General features: G+C 37.2%; 1 protein-coding gene across 2 annotated transcripts in view; it reads left to right on the top strand.

The window, feature by feature from the left end:
- Nucleotides 1-17,000, top strand: part of WDR70 (WD repeat domain 70) — a 404,364-nt gene that overhangs the window by 141,560 nt on the left and 245,804 nt on the right. For both annotated transcript variants that reach the window (XM_036886101.2, XM_036886094.2), the window contains exon 8: nucleotides 3,002-3,155. In XM_036886101.2, coding sequence (XP_036741996.2) covers nucleotides 3,002-3,155 — 154 coding nt within the window. The remainder of the gene's footprint in view (nucleotides 1-3,001; nucleotides 3,156-17,000) is intronic.

The raw sequence follows: 17,000 nt of genomic DNA, 5'->3' as shown, positions 1-17,000 counted from the left end.
TTACCGAAGGTTCAAGGTTAGCCTCTTTAGTATCTTACTGCCTAACTTAGCTCGCTTATTGAGCTGTTATATACACTGTCTGGAGATTCTTTTCTTCTCTCCCTTCTTATTCCTCCTCCTCGCTTCTTCATATGTTGGGTGTTTTGTGCTGTGCTCTTTCTAGGAGTGCTCCCATCTAGAGCAGTCCCTGTAAGATGTTCTGTAGAGGTGGTTTGTGGGAAGCAAATTCCCTCAGCTTTTGTTTGTCTGGGAATTGTTTAATCCCTCCGTCATATTTGAATGATAGTTGTGCTGGGTACAGTATCGTTGGTTTAAGGCCCTTCTGTTTCATTGCATTAAATATATCATGCCATTCTCTTCTGGCCTGTAGGGTTTCTGTTGAGAAGTCTGATGTTAGCCTGATGGGTTTTCCTTTATAGGTGACCTTTTTCTCTCTAGCGGCCTTTAAAACTCTTTCCTTGTCCTTGATCTTTGCCATTTTAATTATTATGTGTCTTGGTGTTGTCCTCCTTGTATCCTTTCTGTTTGGGGTTCTGTGTATTTCCGTGGTCTGTTCGATTATTTCCTCCCCCAGTTTGGGGAAGTTTTCAGCAATTATTTCTTCTAAGATACTTTCCATCTGTTTTCCTCTCTCTAGTTCTTCTGGAACCCCTATAATACATATATTGTTCCTTTTGAATTGGTCACACAGTTCTCTTAACATTGTTTAATTCCTGGAGATCCTTTTGTCTCTCTCTATGTCAGCTTCTATGCGTTCCTGTTCTCTTGTTTCAATTCCATGAATGGCCTCTTGCATCGTATCCATTCTGCTTATAAACCCTTCGAGAGTTTTTTTCATTTCTGTGATCTCCTTTCTGGCATCTGTGATCTCCCTCCGGAGTTCATCCGATTTCTCTTGCATATTTCTCTGTATCTCTGTCAGCATGCTTATGATTTTTATTTTGAATTCTTTGTCAGGAAGACTGGTTAGGTCTGTCTCCTTCTCTGGTGTTGTCTCTGTGATCTTTGTCTACCTGTAGCTTTGCCTTTTCATGGTGATAGGAATAGTTTGCAGAGCTGCGACGAATGACGGCTGAAAGAACTTCCCTTCTTGTTGGTTTGTGGCCCTCCTCTCCTGGGAGAACAGCGACCTCTAGTGGCTCGTGCAGCGCAGCTGCGCATAGACAGGGTTTCTACTTCCTGCCCGGCTGCTATGGAGTTAATCTCTGCTGTTGCTGTGGGCGTGGCCGGGCTCGGGCAGCTACTCCAAAGTGGTGGAGTTGCGTTGGAGCGGTACCGGCTGGGAGGGTATCTATCTGCGTAAGGGGCCTCCCTGCTCCCTGCAGCCCAGGGGTTAGGGTGCCCAGAGATCCCTGGATTCCCTACCTCTGGATTAAGTGTTCCGCTCTGCCCCTTTAAGACTTCCAAAAAGCACCCGCCAAAACAAAACAACGACCCCCCAAAAAAAAAATTTTTTTTAATAAAAAAAAAAAAAGGTAGCGGCTAATTTTTCTTTATTCTCCAGCGCCAGCGTCAGGCATCTGCTCACCGGTCTTCCTGCCCTGTTTCCCTAGTATTGGGGTCCCTGTCCCTTTAAGACTTCCAAAAAGCGCTCGCCAATACAAAAGAGCAAAAAAAAAGTGGTCACTTGCTTTTCTGGTGTCCTCCGGCACCAGGCCTCCGTTGCCCGCTCACTGTTCTTGCTTCCCTGTTTCCCTAGTTTCCAGGGCCCCCTGTGCACGCACTGTGTGTGCTCTCTAGCCCAGATGGCTGGGGCTGGTTGGCAGTCCTGGGCTCCGTCTCCCTCCCGCTCTGCCTGTTCTCCCGCTGGGAGTTGGGGGGATGGGCACTTGGCTCCCGCCATGCCGGGGCTTGTAGCTTACCCCGTTCGCTAGGCGCTGGTTTCTCTCAGGTGCGGATGTGGTCTGGATATTGTCCTGTGTCCTCTGGTCTTTATTCTAGGAAGGGTTGTCTTTGTTTTATTTTCATAGATATATGTGGTTTTTGGGAGGAGATTTCCGCTGCTCTCCTCACGCCGCCATCTTCCGCCCTTCCCCTAGAATATTCTTCTGGAATGACTCTTTTGAGATATCCCAAATTGAAGCAGAAGCCTGAACCATTTTACCACACACTGGCCAGTCACTGAAATGTGGACCTTCTTTGAATGGTATCATAATCTTGGGTGAGGAAGTTCAGATGTTAGTCATCAGCAAGTCAAACACTGGAAGCTGGGAGAATGAGTATTTTGGTCCTGAAGAGGTAGATCTGGGTGGCACCCCACAGCATTCACTACAGCCACAATGGTGAGATCAATTTTAGTGGATTAGTGAGATTGGAAAAGTACTATGGTGCTAGAGAAGTCAACGAGAAGGTTTACTGTGAGGGGTAGGGGGAGAGGTTAATCAGGAGAAGTTCCTAAGGAGACTGGAGGGATCAGGTCCCCAATATAGGTAGTTGCCTTGCCATTGGGTTTCAGCGCCGGCAAGTTCACTATGGATTCACTGTGACCAAAGAAAATGACAGCAAAATGTTCTTGGGGTGAAAGGGTTATACCCAACTTTATTCTCACAGTGGCAGGTCAGTCACTAAAATCCCGTTCACTCAGAGTGAGTCTGCATGCAGCAAGCCAGTCTCTGCCTCTTGGCCCCTCTGTCTGCACAGCTGTCCTCTGGGCCCTGTCCTCGGTGCTGCCAGCATTCCAGCCTCTGCTCTGCTCTCCTGCAGCTTTGCAGCTCTACCACCGTGTGGCGCCCAGAGCACTGGGTGGAGCTCTTTTTATAGAGTCAATAGCCATGTATTGCCTACAGGTGTGCAGTGAGCTAGTCAGCCAGGGCCAGGTGAGTATCCTGGCCACAGGAACTCTCATTTTATTCACATTGAGTGTTCATTTGAAGTTGTTGTTCCTGAATTTGAAGAATTATCAATTTGTGCAGTTATGTAACTTTTTTCCTGATGATGCTTAACGAGTGAAATTATAAACATTATGCTCAGTGTCTTACTATTTTCTCTTTCTTTTATATAGCCATCAGATCAAATCATTACAATATAGTAACACAGGAGATATGATTCTTGTTGTATCTGGAAGCTCTCAGGCCAAAGTGATTGACAGAGATGGTTTTGAAGTAATGGAATGTATAAAGGGAGACCAGTATATTGTGGACATGGCAAATACCAAGGTAAGCATTAAACAGAATGTGTTAGTGTATTTAATTAATTCAGCACACAATAATAACTTGCTTGAGTTGCCATAATTCACTCCAAAAGTTACTGTCTTGTTTTAAAGTGTATTATTTCTCACAATTTTGTGGATTGACCAGGAGTTATTATGCTTCAAATAGTGTCAGCTGGGTCATTAGGATGGTTTAAGGTCCAAAATGGCCTCACTTTAGTTGGTTTACAGTTGGTGCTCTACCCTATGGCATCTTTGTCTCTCTCCCTCTTACCCCCTCTTCTCTCTCATTATCTCTCTCTACTTCACCTTTTCCTATGTTGGTTGGGGCTTTCTTAACAGTGTGGTGGACTTAGTGGGCTTTGACTTCTTGCTTGATGACTAGATTCCATGAATAATGAACTTGGAAATTTCAGATTTCATAAGGTCTGGTTTCACAGAATCATAGGACTAGCCAAAATCTTGGTATAGGGAAGATAGACTCTACTGTTAGATGGGTGAGTGGCAAGATCACATTGTAAAAGATTATGTGGGATGGGAGATAGGGCTTCAGCTATCTTTGGAAACAGCCTACCACAAACCTACTATGTACTATGCATTAGAACAAGAGGAAATGAAGGTCTTGTCAGTGCATATGGTTGATTCAGAATTTGAGCCTTCATACTAATACTGATTTTTACTTTTTTTCCCTGCTTATTTAGTAACTTCCTTCTTCTAATACACTTCTAGTACAGTCTGATCCTCATGGATTTGACTAAATTGAAATCTTGTATGTCAAGTGTCTAAGAAAATACAATCAATCCTCAATTTTAGTGGTTTCTGTAATTGCAAACTCACCTACTTGCTATAATTTTTTGTAACCCCATAATCAATACTTCTGGCACTTTCATGGTCATTTGCAGATACGCACTTACACAGAGTAATGCAAAAAAGAATTTGAAAAAAGCAATGCCGTGCCTTTTTGTTTCAGCTCACAAACTGTACCAAGTGTCTTTTTCATGGTGTTATGTTTTTCTTATTTTGGGGCTTTTAGTTGGTGACTTTTTGCTGTTTAAAATGACCTTCAACTGTAGTGCTAAAGTTCTGAGTACTGTCTAGTGTTCGTAAGTGCAAGAAGTCTATGATGTATCTTATAGAGAAAATGTGTGTGTTAGATAAGGTTTATTCAGGCATGCATTATAGTGCTGTTGGGTGTGAGTTCAATGTTAATGCATCAAATATATATAGTACATAAGATGTCAGAAACATACATAAAGTTATGTGTTGACTGGTTGACACAAATGTGACCAGTGACATGTAGGAACCAAACTCTGTATTTGGTGTCTGCAAAACTTTATAAACCATAGCTACTTCAAATAAGGGGAATTGACTATAATCTACTTTAGGAGCTCTAGTTGAACTATTGGAACAACTTACTCTAGTTTGTTTCACACTGTCCTCTCCTGAACCCTAGTGAAGTGCCTTTCAGCCCTAATAAGGATCACAATCTCATGCCTTTAGTTTATTGAGTGACTAGTAAGCGATAGATGATTCAAACAATTCAATATAATTTAAACATAAAATTATGTACAATTATATTGTAATGGTGGCTTGAACAGGTTTTTTTCCCCCCAATATATTCTGTTGAGTTTCTCATTCCCCTGTCCTTAAAATCATTGCCTCAGGTATTACACCTGAGATATTGTTGTTAGGGTGATAGTGGTAAGGAAAGAAAGCAGTTGGGGCTCCAGATCCCTCTTCCTATCTTAAACTCAAATAGTTCTACTTTTATCTGTTTTGTTTGAAGCTTTTTGAAATCTAAAACTTGGTTTAACACCTGGTTTGTGTAAGTGTAAGTTTTAAAAGCTCCTATTTAATTTATTCTTTTTTTAGTTTGTACTTACAATAGACAATTTTTGTTAAAAAGTTTGAGGAAGAGAAGTTTCTGTCAATTCTAGTCACCTCTTTTTATTATTTCCGCACCTGAGGGCTTCTTGCATTATAAAAAGACTAAGACTTTGTGGATTTAGGTTTTAGCCAAGAAAATTTCAAGGTTGGTTCTGTGAGACTGGCTATTTCAGCAATCTCAGACCTAGACATATAGTACATATTGTAAGATGATTAGAAGTAGCACAAAGATGGATAAACAAATCTATATAGAAATATAGGAAATTTAAATATTAAGTTATCAGAGTAGAGATCTTTTACCTCCTTGGTTGAATTTATTCCTAAGTATTTCTTAATTTTTGATGCTATTGTAAATGAAATGATCTTTTTATTTCATTGTTAATGCATAGAAATGCTGTTTTTGTATGTTAATTTTTTATTCTACAACTTTACTGAATTCAATGATTAGATGTAGCAGTTTTTTGGTTAAGTCTTTAGGATTTTCTATATTTAACATCATGTCATCTGCAAATAGAGACAATTATATTCTTCCTTTCCAATTCTGATACCTTGCATTTCTTTTTCTTGTCTGAGTCCTCTAGCTATGTCTTCCAGTACAGTGTTGAACAGGAGCAGTGAGAGTGGGCAACCTCGTCATCTTCCTGACCTTAGAGGAAAAGCTTTTAACTTTTTACACCCAGCAGCATTATAACGCATGCCTGAATAAACCTTATCTAAATTTGAGTGTGTTTGCTATGGGCTTCTCATAATTGGTCTTATTATGTTGAGATATGTTCCTTCAATGCTTGGGTTACAAACCACATATTTATTACTCATAGAAAAAGAGATCAAATTGTCATTAATAGAGTTGGGGGGAAATTGGAGGAAGGTGGTCAAAGAGCACAAACTTCTAGTTAGAAGATAAAAAAGTACTAGGGATGTAATCTACAACATGAGAACTATAGCTAACACTGCTGTATAATATATAGCAAAGTTGTTAAAAGTAAATCCTAAAGTTCTCATCAAAGGAGAAAAAATTTTTTCTTCTTTCATTTCTTGATATTGTATCTATATGAGATAAAGGATGTCAGTTGAACCTATTGTAAGTCAAATCATCATTCTCTATGTCTTAATCTTATACAGTGATATATGTCAGTTATTTCTCAATAAAACTGGAAAAAAATTTACCTATATGCAAAAAGCTACTATATGTTATAACTATATACTTTAACTTCCCTCACCCTACCTAACATCTCTATTTTGATTTCAAAATCTTGGTTAATATTTGCTCCCTCTCCATTTCTCAGAAGCAAGTATAATTAATTGATTATTTACTTTCCTAGGAAATGTTTCTGATATCTTAATTATAGTTTTTGGCTTGAGTGATGGTTTTGGAAATACAATAATTATTACTTGAAAATAGTGGATTTCATGAGATACTTTTTTCCTTAGTTTTTTAACATCTTTTCAGATTTCAAGACTAATAACTTGTGGCTTTACTGGAAAATACAATAAATAGGACATTAAAGTAAATTATATCTATCTGCTCTATTGTAAAATGTTATGTACTTCAAATGTAAACAAGCCCTTCTATTTATATTATTAAATTGTTATATTTTTAATTTTGTATCTCTAATCATTATATTTTGTGTGTGTAGTATACATGTATATATTTTTAAGTGTACTTAAAGTGGTACAGAAATGCTTTTTTCTGTTATATACTACAACACAGTACATTACAGGAGGAGTAATTACATTTATACCTTTAAAAAATAAAAGTTTATTGGGTCTTTAACAATAATTCCGGTTAACTACAGAAAACTTAGAAAATAAGGAAAAGAAGAAAAAATTATTCATAATTATACTACCCAAATATAATCACTATTAATACTTCAATTTCTGTATGTCTTTTTTTGCTTATGTATCTGAAAAATATTTTTTCTGCTCACACCACACTTTTTTTTCCTGCTTCCCACCATATTTGCTAGCTCTTTCTTTTTAAAATTAAAGTATTATTGATATACAATCTCATGCTCAGGTTTCAATGAGCCACATTGTGGTTACTACATTCCCCCCCTATTATCAAGTCCCCACCATATACCCCATTACAGTCACCGTCCATCAGCATAGTAAGATGCTGTAGAGCCACTAACTGTCTTCTCTGTGTCCTTCTTCCCTCTCTGTGCCCCCCCATATTATGTGCGCTAATCATAATACCTCTTAATTCCTTATCCCTCCCTCCCCACCCACCCTCCCCAAGCTCTTTCCCTTTGGTAACTGTTAGTCCATTCTTGGGTTCTGTGAGTCTGCTGCGGTTTTGTTCCTTCAGTTTTTGCTTTGTTGTTATACTCCACACATGAGTGAAATCATTTGGTACTTGTCTTTCTCTGCCTGGCTTATTTCACTGAGCATAATACCCTCTAGCACCATCCATGTTGTTGCAAATGGTAGGATTTGTTTTCTTCTTATGGCTGAATAATATTCCATTGTGTATATGTACCACATCTTTATCCATTCATTTACTGATGGACACTTTGATTGCTTCCATTTCTTGGTTTGGAAATAGTGCTGCAATAAACATAGGGGTTCATGTGTCTTTTTGAATCTGTGATCCTGTTTTCTTAGGGTAAATTCCTAGGAATGGAATTCCTGGGTCAAACGGTATTTCTAATTTTAGTTTTTGAGGAACTTCCATATTTCTTTCCACAATGGTTGAACTAATTTACATTTGTACCTGCAGTGTAGGAGAGTTTCCCATTCTCCACATCCTTGCCAGCATTTGTTGTTGCTTGTCTTTTGGATGGTGGCTATCCTTACTGGTGTGAGGTGGTATCTCATTGTGGTTTTAATTTGCATTTCTCTCATGATTAGCGATATGGAGCATCTTTTCATGTGTCTGTTGGCCATCTGAATTTCTTCTTTGGATAAGTGTCTGTTAACATCTTCTGCCCATTTTTTAATTGGGTTATTTGCTTTTTGGGTGTGGAGGCATGTGAGCTTTTTATATATTTTGGATGTCAACCCTTATTGGATATGTCATTTATGAATATATTCTCCCTACTGTAGGATGCCTTTTTGTTCTACTGATGGTATCCTTTGCTCTACAGAAGCTTTTTAGTTTGATATAGTCCTACTTGTTCATTTTTGCTTTTGTTTCCCTTGCCCATGGAGATATGCTCATGAAGAAGTTGCTCGTGTTTATATTCAAGAGAGTTTTGCCTGTGTTGTCTTCTAAGAGTTTTATGGTTTCATGACTTACATTCAAGTCTTTGGTCCATTTTGAGTTTACTTCTGTGTATGGATTTAGACAGTAATCCAGTTTCATTCTCTTTCATGTTGCTGTCCAGTTTTGCCAGCACCAACTGTTGAAGAGACTGTCATTTCTCCATTGTATGTCCATGGCTCCTTCATGATATATTAATTGGCCATATATGTCATACCAGCACTTTTATGTCAATTACTGCCTGGAGCCATGTTTTGCATGTTACAGCGTCTTGAGATTGTGTGCACATGCTTCAGAGGCTGCAGTGAGGTAGAATGAGAGACCACAGGATTGGGAGTGAGGGACATGGTACCTCCCACTTCAGCCAGAGAATTTCATGTTTGTCTTAATGTGTTGGTATTTTTGCTATGATATCTGTTGAATGTCAAGTTCCGCTGCTGCTTCAGAATATGATCACTGCTGAAATTCATGGGATTTATTGGTTATTTTATCTAGGAAAATGGGAATACTTCAGCTTTATTTGGTTAATTTTAAATAACAAAAATCCAGCTGAATAAATTTGAAGAACTAATTGGCTTTAGTCAGTGATTAATGGATCAGGCAGCATCCCATCTAGTAAACAGAAAGGTGTTCTGAGGTACTATACAAAATGGAAGATTTTTAAATGTGGTGGAGTTGTGTGTGTGTGGGGATGGGACAGGGAACTCATGAACAAAAAGAGGAGTATTTTGGGCAAGGTCACTTTCCTTTGGGTGCAAAAGGGTCATTTTGGTGGATTACCTTCCTGGTGCTGATTAGGAAATCCAGACTGACCAGTTAAGATTATGTACTATTCCTGGGAAAGATTGAAACTATGATTAGGTTAGGTACTAAGTTTTGGTTTGGTAACATGGGCTTAGCACAAGTGAGTTTACTTTGGGCCTCTTGTTTCTTTTTTAACATTAGGAAAGTAGGACAAGAATAAGTAGGAATCTACCTTTAAACTATTCAGAAGCATACTTTAAAGTCTGTAGTCTTATTGTCATTTCAAACTTATCTATTCTAAATCAGGTTTTGGTACGTTACTTTCAGCAGATAATGTTTTCCTCTAAATATTTTGAATTCTTAGGTGCATACTTTGCCTGAGATTCAGATGGGACTCTGGTCTAAAGCCCACAAATGTGTGACTAAGTTTCTGTCCACTATTGAGAAATACTCCTACATATCAAAACTCCATAACAAATCAGTATTAAGGTGAATTAAAAAATGTTTTAGTAGATTATTAGTAAGTGTATGCCTGTGGTAGTACTCTTATAATCTCATTTATGAAACTTTCTTTTTTCTTTTTTTGAAACTTTCTTTTATCAGCTTTAGAGTTAGTATTGTTGAGTGCATTTCCCTTGGATTGTCTTCAGTGCTATTGTTTTCAACATCAAAATAATTCTGTGCCTTTTGTTTCTTAACTATCTGACTCAAGTAGGAGAGGACAGGCTCAGGAAACCCCAGAATGCTTGGACCTTTTAGTGGGTAATTTATCCACAAGTGTACTTCATTTAATGGAAATTAGAAGCTTTGTAATGAGTTTTAGGGAAAAAAACGTTTTCAAATGCTTTATTTGTATTTAAATAGTACATGTGGTTATTCTGATACCCAGCCACTCCAAAAACTGCCTTTTTTATTTGGAGATGAAATACATTAGTCATATCCTTTTAATGGTCCTAAAAAGTCTAATATTTTAAACTGTGAATTCTATTGTATTTTTGTTTCCTTAAGCAGTTTTAATAGAAAATATAAACTCTAAGAAGTGCAGTGATTTAAAGTACATTATGTTTCTTTCTAATTTCTGAATATTTCCAGACCTTTTCTCTAATTCAAACTCTGTAACACTGGTTTCTGTCCTTTTTGACACATCCCCATCACTTTGGGACACTTTCTTATATTGTTGCAAGAAAACGTTCCTGGCTCATCTTATACTTTTCCTGTTCTGATGTTACGCATTTCTGTAGTGATCCATGGCTCCTTTTAATAGGGAATTCTATTACAAGTCAAGTTCTGTGGCACTGGGTATGTTCATTGCTGCTGCGGTGTCATTGTTTCTAGACTAATTGAGAAGACAGAACTGAGGCAGGGTAACCAACCATCTAAATAATTAAAATGAAATAAAATATATAAAAAATCATGAGTTCACATTGATGCAGTCAGTGATTCCAGTCCAACTTCCTAGCCTTTCCTCATTCCATATTTGTATTTCACTTCTCCAACAATGAGAAACTTGGCTTCCAACAAAATTGCTTTATTTACTCATTTGTTGTTTGATACAGTATATAGACAGTAGTTTCAGAATTGCTACTCCCATAGCCCTTGATGTAGATAGAATTCTAAGATGGATCCCAAGATTCTCTGCCCCTTTCCTTGAGTGTGGATGTCAGCTGTGAGCATGGTGAGATACTCCTATGGTTAGGTTATATCATGTGGCACAGTTGACTCGAGGAAAGGAAGATTATTTCATTGGATCAAGTCTAATCAGGTGAGCCCTTAAAGGCACTGGCTCTTCCTAGCAAAAGAGATTTGAAGTGTGGGAGGGATTTGACATGAGGGAGATTTTCTGTTGCTGGCTTTGAAGATGGATACAGAACTTGAGTTGTGAAGTTGGATATATAGCTAAGGAGGTTTCCCAGCAAAGTGTTGAAGGTACTGCCTGGTTTCTTCTTGCTACTTGTAATGAAGTATCATACAGGAATGATAAATTTTAAGAAGGCTTTTTAAAAGAGAGTCAGGACTAGGTACTTTAGTTAATTCTGAATCTATCCAGGTGGCAAATAATGTTAAAATGAAGAAATTGCTTCTGAAAGTGTAGTATAGAGAAAAAGTCAAGGGTGTATAACCTTTTTCTAAAAGATAGGAAAGATTAAAAATCAGAATATTCAGTTACAGTAACATCTTTTTCAAGAAATTCATGTGTGCCTCACAGATCCTCTCAACCAAACCAGGTGACTTCTAGCTAGGAAGTTTAAGGATATTATTCCTTAACCATTTCTACAGGAGCTACAGATAAAGGAAGGGACTTCTTTGAAAAGATTTGTGGGCATAGCTTCTGTCTAATTCAGATTCAGCATGCAAATGATTCTCATTTTAACTTTGAAGATGGAGGAATCCATGTGACAAAGAAGGCACACAGCTTCTAGACACTGAGGGCAGCCCCAAGCTGAGAGACAGTAAGGAAAAGGGCATCTCAGCCCTAATAACCAAGTTGGACCTACCAGTGACCTGAGTGAGCTTGGAAAGGGATTCTTCCTTAGAGCCTCCAGGGAGCCTCCAGCTGTACCAAAAACCTGATTTTAGTCCTTGAGACCCTGAGCAGAGTCCAGCCACATTGTAACCAGACTTGTGACCTCCAAAACTTAGATAATAAATTGAAGGTGTTTTAATTCCCTGTGGTAATTTGTTACACAGTAATAGATAACTAAGACAGTTCTGCAACAACCAAATATACTAAGTAATATTGAAAGTCCCTAAGGAGGCCTAAGGAGATGATAATTGTAACCAAGCATAGGAGCAGGAGTTAGCTTTGAGTTTACACTGGGAATGGAGGGATAATGATGGGTTCAAATGCAGATATATTTATAGGTTGTGGGCCTTAGATAGGAAATTGGAAGTATCACTGTCTACTGGCAGGGTCATTTCCTAATTTTGTGTTGGGAGATGTTGGGATGAAGCCTTCAGTATGATGGTAAAGACAGAATAGTTATTGATAGTGGTGAGAGAAAAATGACTGGAAGAATTGTGGGAGCATTAAGGGTCACAGAATGTAAATTTATAGAAACAATCATTTGCATATTATGATATTCTTGAGTCTTTTTTAAGAGCCTGGGTGTTTAATGGAATATAATGATGGGGAGGAGTTATTCCAGAATAAAAGTTATTCATTTAGGTGAAGCAAAAGGACACTCAGGTTTATGCTGAAAGAGTGGTTGAAATTTAGGATATTGAAAGAGAAAGGTAAAGAACTGGAAGATAGGAGGTTGTATGACCAGTAAATAGAATACTAGAACCCAGAACATATCAGTGATAAATATTTATTGAATCAATAAATATTGAAAGATTGTGATTTCAGCAAAGGAACCATTAGTGATGATGGCAGACCTAGCCATAGTTGGGGCTGCTGAAATATCTTGGAAGAGGTCTTTGGTGTTGAGTAGATCAAAGAAGAATGAATTTATCTCTTTGATGTGTCCAAATTGATTTTAAAATTACTCAGAGACTTGGACTTCAGAGTCTTTGATTCATAGAAGGAAATGACTAAGACTGTGATGGATTCTAACAGGGGTCAGCAAAGTACGGCCTATGGTCCAAATCCAGCCTGCTCCCTGTTTTTGTAAATAAAAGTTTTATTGGAACACAGCCATTTCTGTTCATTTACTATTGTCTATGGCTGCTTTTGTATTACAAGAGTAGAGCTGAGTAGTTTCAGGAGAGACCACGTGGCTCGCAAAGCCTAAAATACTTAATATCTGGCCCTTTAGAGAAAAAGTTTGCCAACTTCCAAATTAAAGCTATGAATGTTTTGTTTTTTTCCCCAGCAAAATGTACTCACACAAAATTTTGCAGACAATTTCATTAAGTTCCGTGATTCTTGAAAGCTTGTGAATGGACTCTGACTAAGCAATTTTGGACCAAAGCTCACAGTATATTTATTTCCTGCTACATTTTATCTCTTCATAGGAGTCTCTTTTAGCTCACCATGCCAGAGGATACTTTCATTTTGTGGGTTATAGCACCTCCCCTCATTCAGTGATGACAAATGGCCCTGCAGCGCAGTTTACAGCTTTTGTTATGAGGTTGTGTGACCAGTAAATAGAATACTAGAACCCAGAACATATCAGTGATAAATATTTATTAAATCAATAAATATTGGAAGATTGTGATTTCAGCAAAGGAACCATTTGTGATAATGGCAGACTTAGCCATAGTTGGGGCTGCTGAAATATCTTGGAAGAGGTCTTTGGTGTTGAGTAGATCAAAGAAGAATGAGCTTATGGGGCAGCCATAAGAGTATGATAGAGATCAGCACACCTCTGCCTGTCTTTGTGTGTGTGTAGAGGAAACCAGTGGTGGTCATGGTTCAGTAATGTCCCCTCTTATTGCAAAGTATAACATACTATGAAAAACAAATGGATGCTTCATTCTTTCTTCTAGGCTATTTACAGTTAAGGCTATTAAATAAGGAAGGGATTTTTTTTCTGGAGTACCTATGTTTAGATAAAGGAGAAAGAGAGAAAAGCTGGTATTTGATGAAAACTGTTTTAGTCACTAACTGTTCTTTAATAGGCATCACTTTAAAATTTTTTCCACTCATGTTAGCCATGGTACTGTATCTGTTTAGATCTATTTAAGAATCCTTAGATGAACTTCATTTTTGTTATGACTAATTTTGGTCACTGTTATAACACAGGGTACTTAACATTCCCATTGCCTTCATCATGCTCCTGTCTTTACAAACAAGAAACAACATTCATAGTCTTTCATATTTTTTTCAGTTTAACCTACTATTTGTGTTCATTTTCTGGGTGCTCAACAGCTAAATTCTTTTTATCTTAATGTCTTCTTTACAGGGATCATTTTCTTTTGGTCTTATTTTAAAAATATTTCTCTTATATTCCAAGATGCTATTTCAACTGTAGTCAACAAATATCAGTAAAAGACCTGTTTTCTGGGATCTGCCTTCAAGACATGAATGGGCTGACTGAGTTGTTGGGTTGCTGTCAGGACAAAGTGTAGGAAGGGAGGTTTAAGGACTAGACTGAGCAGCATCCATCTGTAGAATCCCTGAGTCTGGAAGTGGGAGAGGAAAATGGTAAACTAGGACCTGACTGGGAGGTAAACTGACTGCCCATTACACTAAGGAACTAGGGAGAGATGTCAGTGGAGAGGGAGCACAGTTAAGCAGAGGAGGAGAATGAAAGTGTGGAGTAGTGTGCAAGATTAAAGAAGCCAAGGCATTTTTAGGATCTAAGCACTCAAAGGCTGAGAATGTCTTGGGATACTGGGGTGTTCCTTTTATTGCAAATCATGTGCTGTTTTCCTGGCCCAGAGGCAGATATTTAATGGGGTGAAATGAGACCAATTACTTATTTACTGCTAGGCACAAGAAGTTACTTTTTAAAAAAAAAGTGTAGTCTGACAAATTTCTGTTTTGGAAGGGATCTCTGACAATCTTAGGGATTTTAATCTATCAGCCAATCAATTATTATCTGTCAGTACCTTAGTGCACAGAATTGAGGGGAATCTCACTCACTTCTCTGTTCATGGCACCGTATCATCATGCCATATCTCATGCTCAGTTCTCAGTTCTCATAGCACTATAATTCTCAGGAGCATTTGACACAGTTTATTACTTTCTCCTTCTTGAAACACCTTTACTTGACTTATTTACTTTCCTGGTTTTCTTCTTACTTCGTTAGCCATCACTTTTCATTCTTATTGCTCCACCTTGTATTTGATCTCCAAATGAGCCCTCTGTGTTTTTAGAGCTCAGCACAAGCCCTTTCCTGTATTTATTTATCTTTGCTCCTTGATTGATCTCATCTGGCCACATGCCTTTACATACCATGTACAAAGAGTCTCTGACGACTTACAAATTTGTTCTTTGCCGTGTCTCCTCACCTGTCCAGTGTTCCAACTATTTACTTCACATACTCACTTGGATGTATAACAGGCATCTCAACATGAAATATCCAAAAAGGAAATCATGATTTTTCTTTCTAGAAGTGCTCCTTTTGCAGTCATCTTAATCTCAGTAAATGGCATCACCACTTACTAGTTGATCAGTGTTAAAACCTATGAGTTCTACTTGACTTCTCTTTTTCCCTTACACTCTATATCTGCTCCAATTGCAAGACATGTTTTCCCAAAAAGCTTTATGAATAAAGCTGCTATAAACATTTATGTGTAGGTTTTGTCTGGACATGAGTTTCCATATCAGTTAGGTTAGTTTAATACCTAAGAGTGTGACTGTTTGAATTGTATGGGCAGGCTATGTTTAACTTTGAAAGAAGCTGCCAAGTCTTCTGAAGCGGCTGTACCATTTTGCATTCCACTTTCCACCAGCAATGAATGAGAGTTTCTCTTGTTCTGCATCCTTGCTAGCAATTAGTATTATCAGTTTTTAAAAATCTAGTCATTATAATAGGTGTTTAATGAGCTCGCATTGTTGTTTTAATTTACATTTCCTTAATGACTAATGATATTGGACATCTTTTCATGTTTGCCATCTTTATATCTTCTTTGGCAAAATGTCTATTTTTTTTTCTTTTGTCTGTTTTGGGGGAGGGGGAATGTTTGTTTTCTTATTGTTTGTTCTTGAATACCTAAAAAATATTCTGGGTATAAGTTCTTTTTCAAATAATATGTTTTGAAATATTTTCTATTTATATGATTTCTTTGTTTCTGTTATAATTCCTAAATATTCTAGCACATATTTTCTCCTAGTCTGTGGCTTGTCTATTCATTCTCTTTGCAAAATTTTTTTTTAATATTGAAGAAGTCCAGTTTATCAGTTTTTTCTTTTATGGATCATATTTTGCATGTTACATCCAAGCACTTTTTGCCAGACTCAATGTCACAAAGATTTTGTCCAGTTTTTCTTATAGAAATTTTACAGTTTAATGTCCTATAATCAGTTCTATGATACATCTTGCATTAATTTTTATGTACTGAGTGAGAAATAGGTCAAGGTTCTTTTCTTTGGCTTTTGAATAACCAGTTGTTACAGCACTGTTAGTTGAAAAGGCTGTCCTTTCTTCGTTGACTTACCTTTGCATCTTTGTTTAGATATCAATTAATGATATTGAGAGTTTATTTCAAGGCTGTTTGTTTCATTCCATTGGTATGTGTTCATCCTTTCACTAATACAACACTGTCTTGATTACTGTACCTTCTTAGTATGTTTTAAAATTTGGTAGTGTGAGTCCTTTAACTTTTTTCTTCTTTTTAAATTTTTTTGGGCTATTCTAGTTTCTTGACTTTTTCATATAAATTTTAGAATCATCCTGTCTGTATCTACAAAGAATCCTGCAGCAATTTTGTTTGGAATTATTTTGAATGTAAAGATCATTGGGAGAGAATTGACATTTAAACTATATTGAGTCTTCCCACCCATCAGCAAAAGTATACCTTTCACTTATTTCGGTCTTCTTTTATTCCTTTTATCTGGGTTTTTCAGATTTTAGCATAGAGATCCTGAACATAAGTCATTAAATTTATACACAGTATTTCATTTTTTGAGCTATTATAAATGGTATCATTAAAAGAAATTTTTTTCCCCTTTCTAACTGTTCTTTGATAGTGTATAGAAATGCTACTGATTTTTTTGTATGTTGACCTTGTATCCCCAGCCTTGTTTAACTTACCAGTTCTAGGAGTTCTTTGGGAATTCCTGGGATTTTCTATGTAGATAGTCATAGTATCTTGGGATGAATATTTTATTTCTTCCTGTACAACCTAAATGTCTTCTATTTCTTTTTCATGCCTTATTTTACTTGCTAAAACTTTCAGTATGATATTGATTAGGTATGGTGGGAGTAGACATTCTTGCCTAAATTCTGATATATTGTGGGGAAACATTTAGTCTTTCACAATTAAGTATGTTGGTATCTGTATTTTTTCATAGGTAGCATTTATGGAGTTGAGAAAGCTCCTTTTATTCTTGGTTTCCTGACAGTTTTTTATCATGAGTTGAGTTTTGTAAAATGCCTTTTCAGCGTTTTTTGATATCATCATTTATTT

The sequence above is a fragment of the Manis pentadactyla genome, chromosome 2 (genome assembly GCF_030020395.1).
Source record: "Manis pentadactyla isolate mManPen7 chromosome 2, mManPen7.hap1, whole genome shotgun sequence".
NCBI classification, from domain to species: Eukaryota; Metazoa; Chordata; class Mammalia; order Pholidota; family Manidae; genus Manis; species Manis pentadactyla.
This window is presented reverse-complemented; position numbering and strand designations above follow the sequence as displayed.